Below are 14,573 nucleotides of genomic sequence, written 5' to 3'. Positions count from 1 at the left end.
TGTCCACCTTAGTTTTTCCCTGCTCATTTAGCTGATCTAAAAATCACGAAATGATTTGTTTTTTCTTTCTTTCAAGTTACATTTTTATCCTTTTCTGAAACATTGACTTAAAATTCCATTGCAGAATGCTACTGCTTTCAGAGCCACAAAGCACAAAGTCGCAGGGGAATACAGAGTCTGTGACTAAAAACCCAACAGCTTGGTGGAGTCAGCCACAGTCCTTGCAGACTGCCTTTTATCTGTTGTCTGTCATTGCCTAGGTTATTTTTGGGCTACACTGAAGTTGAGACTTAGCACTTAGCACACATTTCTGCCTTTGCTTATCCTACAGGTAAGCAGAGCCTTTCATGGCTAAATCTTATTCTGCATCATCTGATTGATGCAACAAAAGCCCATTTTTAGATTTGCTCAAATGGGCTGCTCAGGTGTTGGCCCATATTAGCATCCAAGGATTATGGTGATCGCCATCTACAGATCCTACTGTTTGCACTGGCTTACTCTTGTAATTGCAAAGATGTTTTCCATGGAGATCAGGGTAATGTTTGTAGGTTTCCAATGATCAAAAAGGTTCCCAAAACAAACAAGAACGAAAAACGTTGTCTTTACTGTAAGGCTTCTTAGTGCTTTGATATGCTAATGTGCATTGTGATATGCAAATGTGCATTGGGACAGAGAATTAATATGCAACATTAATGAATCTTATTTGATTCAGAAGCTATTTTTTTTCCTAGAGAAACATCTGTTTGCCATCACAGAGAATTACAGTTTTCCAGTAGACCACATTTCACAGATGTTAGCTGCTCTATCAAGTAAAATTCCTTACACCTTGACCAACTAATTTTGTCTTTTTTCTCATGTATGTATTCTTTCAAATTTCAGTCAGCTTAATTATTTGGTATACCATTTCAGCGAACAAAAGAGAGCACAGTGGTTTAAAATTCGAGAGACATGTTTTTATGCTTTATGCTAATTCAGATGAAAATTATGGGGAAAACTATCTGAGGAGCAGTAAAATTCAAAGCTGGACAAACTGACATGATTCCTTGTAGGCATCACAGGAGACAGTCTGAGAGGTCCATTCAATCAAGTCGAGTGGTTGTGTGTATACTTGAGATGTGACATGGTAAGTTCAGATGTTACCTGAAAGCACTTGACTAGACAGACTTTCTCAGAGAACAAATAAGTCTGATGCAAGTGATGAGCAGAAGACCATAGGCTCTGTCTCTTATGATAGGAGAGACAACATAAAAAAGAATTGAAGGACTGGGAGTTTGGCCTAGTGGTTAAAGTGCTTGCCTAGCATGCATGAAGACCCGGGTTCGATTCCTCGGTACCACATACATAGAAAAAAGCCAGAAGTGGTGCTGAGGCTCAAGTGGTAGAGCTCTAGCCTTGAGAAAGTCCAAGGACAGTGCTCAGGCCCTGAGCTCAAGCCCAGGACTGGCAAAAAAAAAAAAGAATTGAAATAATAGTCGCCCAAATTATTGTGTCTAGTGTACCCTGGACAACCTCTTTGCTTCTGTTATTTTAGTGTAACTGTTAAGAAAGCCTTCTTGCCAAGCATTGGTGGCTTAATATGTCTAAAAATACATCTATAACATTTTGGACCATGTGCATACAATTTAATAAGTCTGTGTTCATACAAGCTAGTTTTATACTCCCCAGGTAATGTTCATTTTTTTCATGTGTATTGGCAACGTTTGTTGATAAACTATTTTGTGAAAAATGGTTGTAGCTATTCTTAGGCATCGTGAAGGAAATAGATTCTATTGACTTTGCCTTACAGAGTTTAGAGAATACATTTATATTGCTTCTCCTTTGATTAATTGTTAGCTGTGCAATGCATAGACCTAAATAGAAACTAAGATAATCTATGTTCCTTGTCAGGCAGGTGGAGAAATATACTTGTTTTATTGTTCTGTTATAATTATGTGGGATTAAAATACCTTTCACCTTTTTTTAATAGCTAGATTATATTAACTTTTGTTTGTTATTCACTGAAAAAGAAAACCTCTGGCTTGGTTGGAAAAGACATTAAGGATTGAGTTTTTCTTTCCAGGAGCTCAACCTCTAACTTTCCTTTTTCTTTTTGGCGGAGAGTGAGAGCGAGAATGGTAAAAGTAAATTTTTCCCCATTGTGTAGATCCTTCTAGTTTTCTCAGAGTGTCTTTATTTTATAGGCTTTGAGAATATACTAAACATTTTTTATTGTAATTAATAGAAGGGTTACATGATATTTGCCAAATAGGAGGTGCATTAATTCACATACATTGATACCCTTTCACATGTCTTAAGGAGGAAAAAAGGCAAGAATTAATAGTTTAGAAAAATGCACCTGTTGGCTATGTACAAACTGTTTCATAACGTTTTATAGACAGAGACTAGTCAGGGAGTTGTTATAGCAATTTAGACATTTATGTAGTAAGATCAGATCCTAGGATGTTACTAGAAAAGAAACAATGAGCATAAGAGCTATTCTAAGCAGAATTCAGTTTCTTGAATATGGAGGATCAAATGCAAATAGGAGCCAAAGTAGATCCAAGAGGTATTGTGGTTACCTTGAACAAAGTGTTGGCCTAATAAGTTGAGAGAGGAGGGAGACCAGAGAAGGGTGATAGTTTGATAGAGCTCTACATCCAGACCAGATCAGCTTTTGGTCATTTCCAAGATGGGGTTTAGTCTGATGATGAGACGTGTTTACATATTCTTGAGTGCAGTGGCTTGAAAATGGAGACAGGAACTTGCTCCAGACAGAAACGGCCTTCATGCTAAGTGCTGGCAGAGCTAAACTAGAATGCAATGGAAAGTCAATGCAAGAATGATTAAGTAATGCAAAAGTGGAGGGATGATAGGGATACTATACATGTTTGATTTATATTATTCATATTCCTTGTGAACTTTGCTCTCCAAGATTCACTTATCAGAAATTATATTGTATCATAATTATATATACACATACAATATTTTTGAATATTTCTTTCATAAAAAACGAATGCGTGGTTAGTGTTTCTGTCTTTGTCAGCATAAGGAAAATAAAAAAATTCTTGTTTGTAACAGAAATATTAGCAATTTTTTTGTTGCATTACAGGGCTGATTTTGGTAATGGAACCGCCACCATAGCTTGACCATCTTCTTGTTTGCATCATCCCAGCTTACAGATAGGCTTAGAACAACTCTTGTATGTCATGGAAAGGTTGTGTCATGTTTCCTTTTCGTCTACTTTCTAGCATGTTCTGTCAGTTGTGTAACATGTGAAACAGATTTTACTTTCAGTTATCTCTTAAATTTATAAAGTAGCATATTTTAGAAGTTGTCCCAAAACAAATGTCAATCGTGGTACCTCTTCCAAGTCCTGGGTTTTGCTGTTTGAGAATGTGGAGTTGTGTGCTGTGCCGATATTTGTCCAGCTCTGCATCACTTGACACAAATTAATTTTTATTTTCCTTCAGCAATCTGCATTCTGCCAAGGTTTTAGTCTTTCATGGAACCTCTATGTTTGAAACATAGTGTGAAAATCAAAGTGTCTCTTTTCCTTTGTGACAAGGAAAAGATGGCCATGTCTTGACAGCAGACTCCTGCTATGCACCCTTGCAGAGCTCTCTTACTTTTCTCTTTCTTCTGCTTCTTTCCATGCTGGATTCTGAGTCCCAGAGATAGAGGGAGAACACTGATGGGTACCCCGATATTGGCGTAGATATAGATGTGCTTGCTGAAAATCTGATTTGGTACCTAAAACAATCCCCCCGACCCCATCATTGTTTCTTACTTACCTAGAATTTGTGCTGGCTGCAGGAGAATATACATTTCTAGGCAATGGAGTATGACTGAGAGGAGAGCTTATGATGGTGAGAGGGACACAGAAGAGGAGAAGAAATGGCCACTAAGAAGGTTCTAGAGACTTCTGAATGAAGTTCACAAATGATTTTCACCTCTAGTTGTCTCTGGTTGCTGACAGTTGACATGTGGGAGTTATTGTGTAAGCCATTAGAAATGGCTCGAATGAAACCAGTATTCACCAGGTGTCTATTATTGTTTTTTAGAAGGGCTGAAAATAGACTTTCATTCAGTTCCTATCATTCTGCTATTTTTTAATTTAATTTTATTGTCAAGGTGATGTACAGAGGGATTACAGTTCCATATGTAAGGTAATAAGGCCATTTATTGTTTAACATTGTTCCCCTCCCTTGTTTTTCTTGTACTTTCCCTCCCCCAACTCTTCCTTCCTGAAGCTATAAAGTTCATTTCCAACATATTGTCTTATGAGTATCGCTGTTGCACTGGTTCACCCTTTTTGTCCTGTTATTCCCTTTCCCTTCCCCAAATCAGATAAATGTATATATAAGATACACAGCACCAAAACCAACTATAGTGACATAGAGGATAAAGCAAAGGGGGTTAAAAAAAAAACAAAAAAGAAATGACTTCATGCAGTACATTAAACACAACCACAACAAAGAAGAACCTGTTGTTTCCATATCTTAGAGTTCTTTTTTGATTAGTATCATCCTATGTGGTCATATATACGTAGATAGCAAGCTATTGTGATCCTTTGCTAGGATTAGCTAGGAAGCAGTATAGAGGTTCCTCAAAAGACTAAACATAGAGCTCCCACAGTCCCACTCCTGGACATTTACCCAAATGACTACAAACAAGGCTATATTAAAGCAACCAGAACAACCATGTTCATTGCAGCATTATTTACCATAGCTAAGATATGGAACCAACCAGATGCCCTTCAGTATGGATGAAGAAAATGTGGTATGTATACACAACAGAATTCTATGCTTCCATCAGAAAGAATGACATCATGCCATTTGTAAGGAAATGGAAAGACATGGAAAAAATCATGTTAAGTAAACTAGATCCAAAGAAATATAGGCTGCATGTTTTCCCTCAGTTGTAATAATTAATTCTTAGAATTCTTTTGAATTGACTCCCATCTTCTCATATCTTTCCAGTTATTGTTCTCTGACTCCTCTACTTTTGATCAGTGTGGATTCAGGATTATCTTCCCAAAATTAAATCAATTTATAGAATATTCAGGAAATGATACTAACAATTATTGCCTTGTAAATGTATGGATTATTCTGGCAAAGTTAGTTGTTAAGGTGATCATAAGGTCATCCTGAACTGCTGTCATCTGTCCTACATTCTATTCGAATTCTTTATGTTCTAAACATCGTTCTTTTTCTGTCCCTAATTCATCTCACTAATTGTTGGTTAATTTTAAACAGGTTTTTTTTTTTTGCAAGTTTTGGGCTTGAGCTCAGGGACTGAGCACTGTCCTTGGGCTTTCTCAAGGCTAGAGCTCTACCACTTGAGCCTCAGCACCACTTCTGGCTTTTTTCTATGTATGTGGTACCGAGGAATTGAACCCAGGTCTTTGTGCATGCTAGGCAAGCACTCTACCATTAGGCCAAACTCCTGGCCCAGTTTTAAACAGTTTTTTAAAAATCATATCATTGGATCACCTCATTGTATTCCCCTTTCCGAATTCCAAATTGATTTAAAGAATAATACATTAAGTAGTTAACAGTTAACAAAGTGATTAATGATATTTTTCTTTGAACGGGATAATCAGCATAATGTAGATATGAGGAGGAAAAGGAGTGTGTAGATTACATGAAAACCGAGAACAAAAATGCCTGGCCCACAAATGGATGGACAGAGGGCTCCTGAACACATAGGTCATTGCTAAAACACTATCTAGGCACCCTTACGAGAGAGATAGAAAGAGAGGGACTTCCATACTTAGGGGTTTGTGAAGATCAGCTTCATTTTGCTCTAAGTCCATCAGGAGCCATTTCATATACTTCAGTGAACTATGTGCAACACAGATAATCATAGATTGATACAACATTTTCCTGCCACATCTTACATACCAGCAACAAAGGGGATGTTAGTGAGTATAAATAGAAAGGAAAATGATATATGGCCTTATACTTATGTCACCACTGGTTACCACCAATACATTCCTTTGTTAATATTTTAGACTGTTCATCTAAAGCCAATGGACATTTGCCAAGAATTATGCATAGAAAAAGTAAATGTTGGCTATCATTATGAAAAGGCACAAAATGTCTAAGAAAAGGTGGGTGGCTAATACAGGATATATAGATACAGATTGAGCTGATGAGCAAACAAAGCAAAACAATTTCAGAATACAGTCCTGCAGAGATGCAAAAAATTTTGATGAAAATCTGCTGTCATGAGCAACTCATGGGTAGCGGCTGTTACAATTAATTACCTGAAGATAGATTTCTGTTTGCTCTACAAATCATTTAATCTTGAGAAATAACCCACAGTTCATTTATATTCTTAGAAAGGCTGAAAGTGTATTTGTTGAATTTTGTAAACTCTGAAAGAGAAAAGATTAGCTTTCTTTCAAAGAATGGGATTTGGGATAATTAGAGACTAATACTTTTCTTTAAGAAATAATGGATACTACTTGAGGGTAGGATTATGACTGTCTCTTTTTAAAGCATTGTATCCTTAGAGGTTGGTATAGAGCTGGAATGTACTTAATCTGAATTTACAGGATTTTGTTATTGATCTTGTTGTCTTGCTGTTAGCCTAGAGTGGCCTCAAACTTGCAATCATTCTGTATTAGACGTTTGACTATTAGGATTATATGTATGTGACCTTGACTGGCTTGAATTGAACAATTTATGAATGAATACTATAATTAGTTGTTGTAGCATTGTTCAGTCTTTTAACCTGTGTCTGTTTTTGAAAATCTGAAACATCCACTAATTTTAATGTTAATTTATATTACAAAATAGTATTTTTAATTTTTAAATACAAAACTACATTAAATATTTACAAAGGTTGTTTTCCAGAACGTACTTATGGATGCTAATGTGTGTAAGAAGAGCTTTTCTACCTTCTTTTCAGATTCATTTTCTCAGTGGAGAATTATTCTGCTTTATTATGGCCTTCTTGATGTACAACGAAGTCATTATTGTTGGATAAGTAATCAAACTTAGTAGCTTGTTGAAAAGAACCAATTTATCCTCCCAAATAGGTAATTTTGCAGGAATAGGAGGGCATAATTCTCTCGTTTATGTAAGATCAACTGGAATGACTTGAATTGGCCTGGAAACCTGACCTCATAATTGGGTCCACCAAATAGCTGGAAAGTTGATATTGTCAAGCCGTGAGTTACATAGACAGGTACAAATGGATGGAATATGTCTTAAAAAATTAAATATCATGAGCTGAGATAGGAAGGATGGTGATGGCTGAACTACTCACATGACACATTAGTGTTTCCAATATTTCAGTTCAAGGCCAGACTTTAACTGGGTATTTAGCCAATGGTATTGACCGGGGGCCTTAATTCCTCTCAGTATGAGTAGTATATAGGGTAATACTTAAGTTTTTTTTAATAGTATAAAAATAAGATTCCAAGAACAGGTTGAAATTTTGATGAATTGTAAGATTCTAGTTTCTTAAAGCCTGAGCCTATATACAGGCATACAACCATGATTACTAGGTCCACTGATGGAATAATTATGAGCTATACCTATATTCAGGAGAAATCATAGTTACTACTAAGAAGTAGGTGAATTGACAATGTTATACCCATACTAAAGCAAAAAAAAACTGCAATAGATCTTTTATAAACTAGGTAGATCAATCATAAATATTTGTTTGGGATTTGTATTATATGGCAATGGGACTTTGTAATGTAATTATAGGCTTAATATGGTTAGGATATGGATTACTCTATCATTTTATCTTCTAAAGATTTAATTTCCCACCAATAGTGATACTTTTATGTTAAAGATAATGTTTCTGGAAAATGGTTTCTTAGTTTTTGGTGTATGACTTTACTGGGAAAATATTTGAACACCTAAGTATTCCCAGAAATGGATTCATTTGAGGGAAAATGTAGTAGTGAGCAAAGAGGAACAGGCCATACCTGCCTCTAAGGAATTTTCATTCCCAGTAGGGAGCATACATAATAACAATAACATATGTAAGAATCATGAACTGTATCTGAAGATGCATGCAAATTCTTAATACTGCATAGCACTTATGCCTGCTACTGAGAATTCATCTAATACAAGTCTCTGAGGGAAACCTTAAAGTCCTATTAGAATGAATTTTATAAGCATCTATATCACGTAGTTCTCCTGCTTAACAACTGTTGAAAGTAGAAATACAGCTGAAATGGAGCTGATAAATCCTGGAGTTTGGAGACCTGTGCAAGGTCCCACAAAAAGCATCCATCTGGCACTTCAAGAGGGTGGTGACAGGCAAGGCTGCCAAGGGTGACTGGCAAGACTAAACTTCCATCTATTGAGTTAGTCCAAAAGGAAGTAAGATCATCTAACTTATTTGCATAAATAAATATGCAGTAGAAAGTACAGACGTGACAAAATAAACATGATTCTTAGTGAAGAGTGGAAAGTGATTATTGGAGGAAAGGATTGTGTAGTCAGGGAAGGCCTCTTGTGATGAGTGAGATTTTGAGTGGAGACCTGAATGAGGAAAAGGACTGACTGTAAAAGATATATATATATACATATATATACATATATATATGTATATATATATGTTAAATGTACTCAAGAGGTAAGGGGGTTGCCTTTTATTCAGTCAGTCACCCTGTTTCTTTTAATGCATTTATTTTAGGTAATCATTGATAAGTAAGGCCTTACTACTGCCATTTTGTAACTTGTTTCCTTTTTCTTTTTTTAATGATTCTTGATTTTTATGTATTTGCATCCATTTTTTGTCCTTCTCTGATACCATAAGCAATTAAGTAGTTCATTACAGTGTGTTTTGTTATTTACTATTTTTAATTTTTATTTTAAAATTTTACTTAGAATTTACTTTGTTATTATTATAGATGTGATGTATAGAGAGGTTACATTTATGCGAGTCATGTGATGAGTACCTTCCTTTCATACAGTATTATCTGTCCCCTCATTGTCTCCTATCTTTCTCTCCCATCTCCACCCATGAAATTGTGTCGTTCACTTTCATCCGTGTCCAGTGAGCTCCACTGCCATATTTTTTCCCCTTTTTCTCTAGCTCTGTGCCCTCCTTCCCACTCTCCTGAAGATATATACATGAATTCATGGTTTATAAAGTAAAGAAGGCAGAATTATCAAAAATTAAAGGCTAAAAAAAGAAAGATCATTTATTATTTTTTGTGCCAGTTCTGCAGCTTGAACTCAGGACCTGGGCACTGTCCCTGAACTTTATGTGCTCAAGGATAATGTTACAGATCCACTTATGGCTTTTTTCCTCTTTTTGTGATTAGTTGGAGATAAGAGTCTAACAGACTTTCCTGCCTGGTCTGTTTTTTTTTAATATTAACTTTGTATTTCAAATTCATACACACGTATATGTGTAGATATATTAAACAGATATTTTCTTTTTTTGATATTTTTTATTGTAATTAAAAAAAGGGTTACATGATATTTGACAGATAGAAGGTGCATTAATTCACATACATTGATACCCTTTCACATGTCTTGGTCCCCATTACCCTCCCTCTCACCCCCCCATCTTGTTTTCCCCCCTTCCCTATCCAATTTCAAAGATTCTTAGATATCAGCCCCTGAGTAGGTAGGATTACAGGCATGAGCCACCAGTGCCTGACTTTATTTTTAATGTTTGATACTCTATTTTGCCTCCTTCTGTATTAACTATCTCTTCACATACTAATGTGGTTATTGTTTCATGTACCATGTTCATGTTTTAGAGCTTTCTGAATTTGTATGCGTAGTTAATCCTACCAGTTAATCTATACCTTTCAGTGTTTTCCTCTTACTAACATCTTCCTTTCAGTCTGTCAGATCTGGTGGTAATGAAGTCATTGAACTTTTTCTTGTCTGAGAATATGTTTATGTCTTTTTTAGTTCTGAAGGATGACTTAGAGTGCATAGTGTTTTTTTGTTAGCAGATTTTCCCTCTAGCATGTGACTACTTATCGCTATGAGGTTGCTGCTGGGAAGTCTACTCTTGGGCAACTGAAAAACTACTATGTGATAATTATTTGTTTTCTCTTGCTGCTTTGAGCATCTTTTTTCTTGTTTGTCATAATTTTGGAGGTATTATGTATTGTGACAAATTTGATTAAACTGAATTTGATTGTTGGTCTTTGAAAGCTCATAGCTTTCCTCATTTTTCTCTGACTATATTTTCAACAGACCTTTTTTGCGCATACAATTATCTCTTCTATTTGATTTATCAATGCTTTCTGTCATACTTAAAAAAATCTCAATTAGAGGGCGTTTGGCCTAGTGGTAGAGTGCTTGCCTAGCATGCACGAAAACCCGGGTTCAATTCCTGGGTACCACATACATAGAAAAAACCCAGAAATGGTGCTGAGGCTCAAGTGGTAGAGCACTGTCCAAGGACAGTGCTCATTGCCTGAGCTCAAACCCCGAACTGGCAAAAAAAAATACCCAAAAAACCCCAAAAAGCTCAGTTTGCCTTTCAAGCTCCATTGTTTAAGTTACTTCCACTTCAGTTTCTCTGGATACTGAATTGTTCCTGAATGTTTTCTTGAAGTTTGCTCAGTTTCACTTAAATTGCTGTTTCAAATTTTCTGAGAGTTTGTACAAATTGATGATTTCATGATTTTATCATCACTTTGAGTGGTACACACATCATGTGTCATCCTAATTTCCTGAAAACTCTTGATGCTCATTGATATGCAAGAATATCTGCACATTGAAGGAAGAAATATTTATTCCAGATGTCATAATTTGGCTTTGTTTATTATTGTTCTAGAAATTGTAAGCAGGTTGCTTCTTTTCACCCAGTCAGTGTTCATTGTTTCTTTAGCAAATGACATCCTGGTTTCAGGCTTGCCATGAGTTCATCGTGGGTACATTGTCTCTGTTTCAACACTACTGGGATCAAGCTTTGTGATGCATTCACCCTTGGCTTTATTCAGGATTGATCAGAAGGAACTCTAAGAAAGGATAGCTAGTCTTTGTTGAAGAGTACAATGAGCACAAATAACTTTCCCTTAGTCCCTGGGCTGTAGTCAGAAGCCTGAGGATTCTGTCCCATACTGGCCCTTACTATGGAGGCACGGAACATGGGCTCAAAAATTATCTACCTCTTCTTCCCCTATTTGACACTAATTCTTTTCATGTTGTGATTCCTAGGTACACTGAAGCCATCATCAGTGTCACCATACAGTTTACCAGCAAAACACAGGGCATATTTGCTTACTTCTCTGGCTTACTCTGCAACTGATGGAGCATTTCCCTCCACTGTAGCCCTTGAGTTGGAGGATGGGGAAAGGAGAGGAAAAGTCCTTTGGTCACCAGAAGGATGTTTGCAGGCAGTGGTTCTGAGACTCTACAGGAGTTGGTTTTATCTTGGCAATACTGTACCAAGTTTTAAGTTAGTGTCTAAACATAAGGGGGGATTGTCTCTCCATACTTGCCTGTTTGGAGTTGGAGAGGGTAGTCCTGGGAAATCCTTTCCATCTGCCTTTTTTCAATGCTAAAACCAGTTACTGTGACCACTTGTCTTGTTTCCCTAGCTCTTGCAAAGGCAATTTTGTGTATGAATGAAGGTCTATTCAGATAGCTGTTTATGTGCAGGACATTATTACCATCTTGTTCTGTCTCTCTGTGTGGACATTTGCTGAACTAAAAAGCAACAGTAAGATATTTTGGCAAATGTAGAAAGTTGTAATTATATTAGGGAGGCAATCCAGTTAAACACATGACAATAATAGACAGTCTTTTGATATTAATTGAAAATTTATTAAAAATTGGGCCCTATTCCAAAACATGAGCTGGAACATCTTCTCATGCACTCTTAAAATGTTCATTATTTTAAATAATAACATAAATCTCCTTATTTCTCTTTATGAAAACATGTCCTTACTAAATGGTTCCTCTGTACAATTATTTCTCATATCAGTGATGGTGGAAGAGAGACAGAAAGCTTATGATTGGGCTCTCGCTCTCTCTTTGTTTTCAAATGTGATTACCCAAAGATTTAAAAATTCTATTGAGAAATGTGGACATTATATTTCTACTTAATGTTAACCAAATAACATCTATTTCAAAACATTGTTTTGCATTAATATGTAATTTCCCCAAAGAACAGAAAGAAAACAACTAAATGTGTATAAAACAATAGGTTTCTGTTGTGAAATTAGAATTTGTTATTCAGAAGATAACAGCAGTGCCTGTAGAAACAAATGATTTCCCCCAATGGCACAATGGGTCTGAAGTTGCTTCCATGGCTTGATTTTTGTGCCACTTCCATTAAATAGGATTTGCTTGATGAGACTGCAAAATGAATCAGTCCATGCTTTGTTTAGAGGAGTAAATGTTCAGATACTTGGCAGGGTGCAAGATAGAAATCACTGCTGCCTGGTTTCCAGCTTATTAGGAAGTGTGTTCAATTTGGACCAAACTCAACAACTTCTAAAATAGTTTGCTGTAGCACATCAGTGTTTATTAGCCTGGCCAGATTGGTTTGTAGAATTATGAGTTCAGGAATGAAGTATCAGTCTTTTCTGTTCACAATCTCTTTGTGGATAATTAATAGTTGTCAACAAGCTCTCTTTACTCTTAACATGATAGGATATAAATACTTATAATCACTAGAATACTGACAGGAGTTTTTATGTCAACATTAACAAAGAATCTTTACTGGTGCCAGAATTTGAACTCAGGGCCTGCTGTTTGCTCAGATTACTTGCTGGTGCTCTACCTCTGAGCCACACCTCTAACCTATGTTTTTACTGAGTAATTGGAGATGGAGTCTCACAAAATTTTCTTCCAGGGCAGTAGTTAGACTGTGATCCTGAGGATCTCTCTGGAGTAGCTAGGATTACAGGTATGAAATACTGTCTGCCAGATTTTCTTTAATTCCAGTTCTACTTATTCCCCCAAATAGTCTGAAAATTGAAGTCTTTAATTTGTCTCCAGTCCCTGTATTTCTGAGGTTCTAGCAAAAATATTTATAACTGGGTTGGGAACATGGCCTAGTGGTAGAGTGTTCACCTAGCATGCATGAAGTTCAATTCCTTGGTACTACAGACACAGAAAAAGCCAGAAGTGGTGCTGTGGCTCAAGTGTTAGAGTGCTACTCTTGAGCAAAAAGTGTCCAAGGACAGTGCCCAGGCCCTGAGTTCAAGTGCCAGGACAGGCAGAAAGAAAGAAGGAAAGAAGGAAAGAAGGAAAGAAAGGAAGGAAGAAAGGAAGGAAGGAAGGAAGGAAGGAAGAAAGAAAGAAAGAAAGAAAGAAAGAAAGAAAGAAAGAAAGAAAGAAAGGAGAAAGAAAGAAAGAATTATAACAAGAGAACTCCAAAAGTTGGTAGGAGTAAGTCCTAAGAAGGAACACACATGTTAAATCCCAGTCATTAATCCCTGGAAAATTTTCAGTTGATTAGATTATATTCAGGAGGAGGAAATGACTGGAGGATAACTTTGATTATAAGGCTAGAATTTCTCAGGCAGGATTCTATGTCTGCACCATTTGATTCCTTGTGGACTGTTGTAACCACTCCCATGTCTGCCTTGCTGGCCAGAGGGGTGCCTAGACTTTGTTTGGATGAAATAGAGTGATGACCAGGCTTTAGATAGAGTCCCCAGAGTTTCCTAGGCAGCAACAACTCTAGGTTTATAAATACACTGTGATCAAGCTCTTCCTGAGTTAGTCAGTGTTGTATCTTTTTCTTTCTAGATATTTATTCTATTTTCACTGTTTCTTCTCTTTCAGCCCTTCTTTATGCAACTATTTTTGGAAATGTTACTACAATTTTCCAGCAAATGTATGCCAATACCAATCGATACCATGAAATGCTCAATAATGTTCGGGACTTCCTAAAACTCTATCAGGTCCCCAAAGGCCTGAGTGAACGAGTCATGGATTATATTGTTTCAACATGGTCCATGTCAAAAGGCATTGACACAGAGAAGGTATGGCTTGTTGTTATTACTGTTATTATTTATTTGCTATTTGAATAGGATCTTCATATGCATGTTAACTTCCTCAGTTCACGTGTTGCTTGGACAATTGTTTTGTAATTGTTACTTTGTATTTTGTATGTGACATTTCAATCGATCATGTTTATTGAGTGTGTAGAAGGTGCAAAACTCTCACTCAATAATTAATTGTCAATTAGTACCAGACATTATAATCAATTTAGAATTTCTGGTTCCTGAAAATAACTAATTACACTCTCATTACCACTAAGAGTGATTTGTGGTATTCCTCTTAAACTCTGGGAGTGATGGCATTTCTCCTGCTGGATAATATTTCTATTTTTCCATTTTTTTGTCCATTTAAAAATCAGTACATTTGTTTATTTGAAATAGGAAAGGGAAGGAGTCGGGGGAGGGAAATGGGGACAGAAACATGAGAAGTGTTATCAATGTGTGAGAAGTAATGCACCTACTACCTGGTGAATGTAACTGCAACTGCTCTATACATTATCCCGACAATAAAAAAAAATCAGAAAGAAATTTCTTTGCTACCAACAGAAATTTTATATGTCTTGCAGGGCATGGTGGCTCACTCCTGTAATCCTAGCTACTCAGGAGAATGAGATCTAAGTATTAAGGTTCAAAGCCAGCT

The 14,573-nt window shown here is 36.4% G+C and overlaps 1 protein-coding gene across 1 annotated transcript in view; it reads left to right on the top strand.

The window, feature by feature from the left end:
- Kcnh5 (potassium voltage-gated channel subfamily H member 5) overlaps positions 1-14,573 on the top strand; it is a 201,952-nt gene that overhangs the window by 93,775 nt on the left and 93,604 nt on the right. Inside the window, exon 8 of the mRNA XM_090345364.1 lies at positions 13,716-13,915. Within this exon, the coding sequence (XP_090201490.1) occupies positions 13,716-13,915 (200 nt within the window). The remainder of the gene's footprint in view (positions 1-13,715; positions 13,916-14,573) is intronic.

Source organism: Megascapheus bottae, chromosome 14 (genome assembly GCF_031878675.1).
Source record: "Megascapheus bottae isolate mThoBot1 chromosome 14, mThoBot2.hap1, whole genome shotgun sequence".
Classification (NCBI taxonomy): Eukaryota; Metazoa; Chordata; class Mammalia; order Rodentia; family Geomyidae; genus Megascapheus; species Megascapheus bottae.
This window is presented reverse-complemented; position numbering and strand designations above follow the sequence as displayed.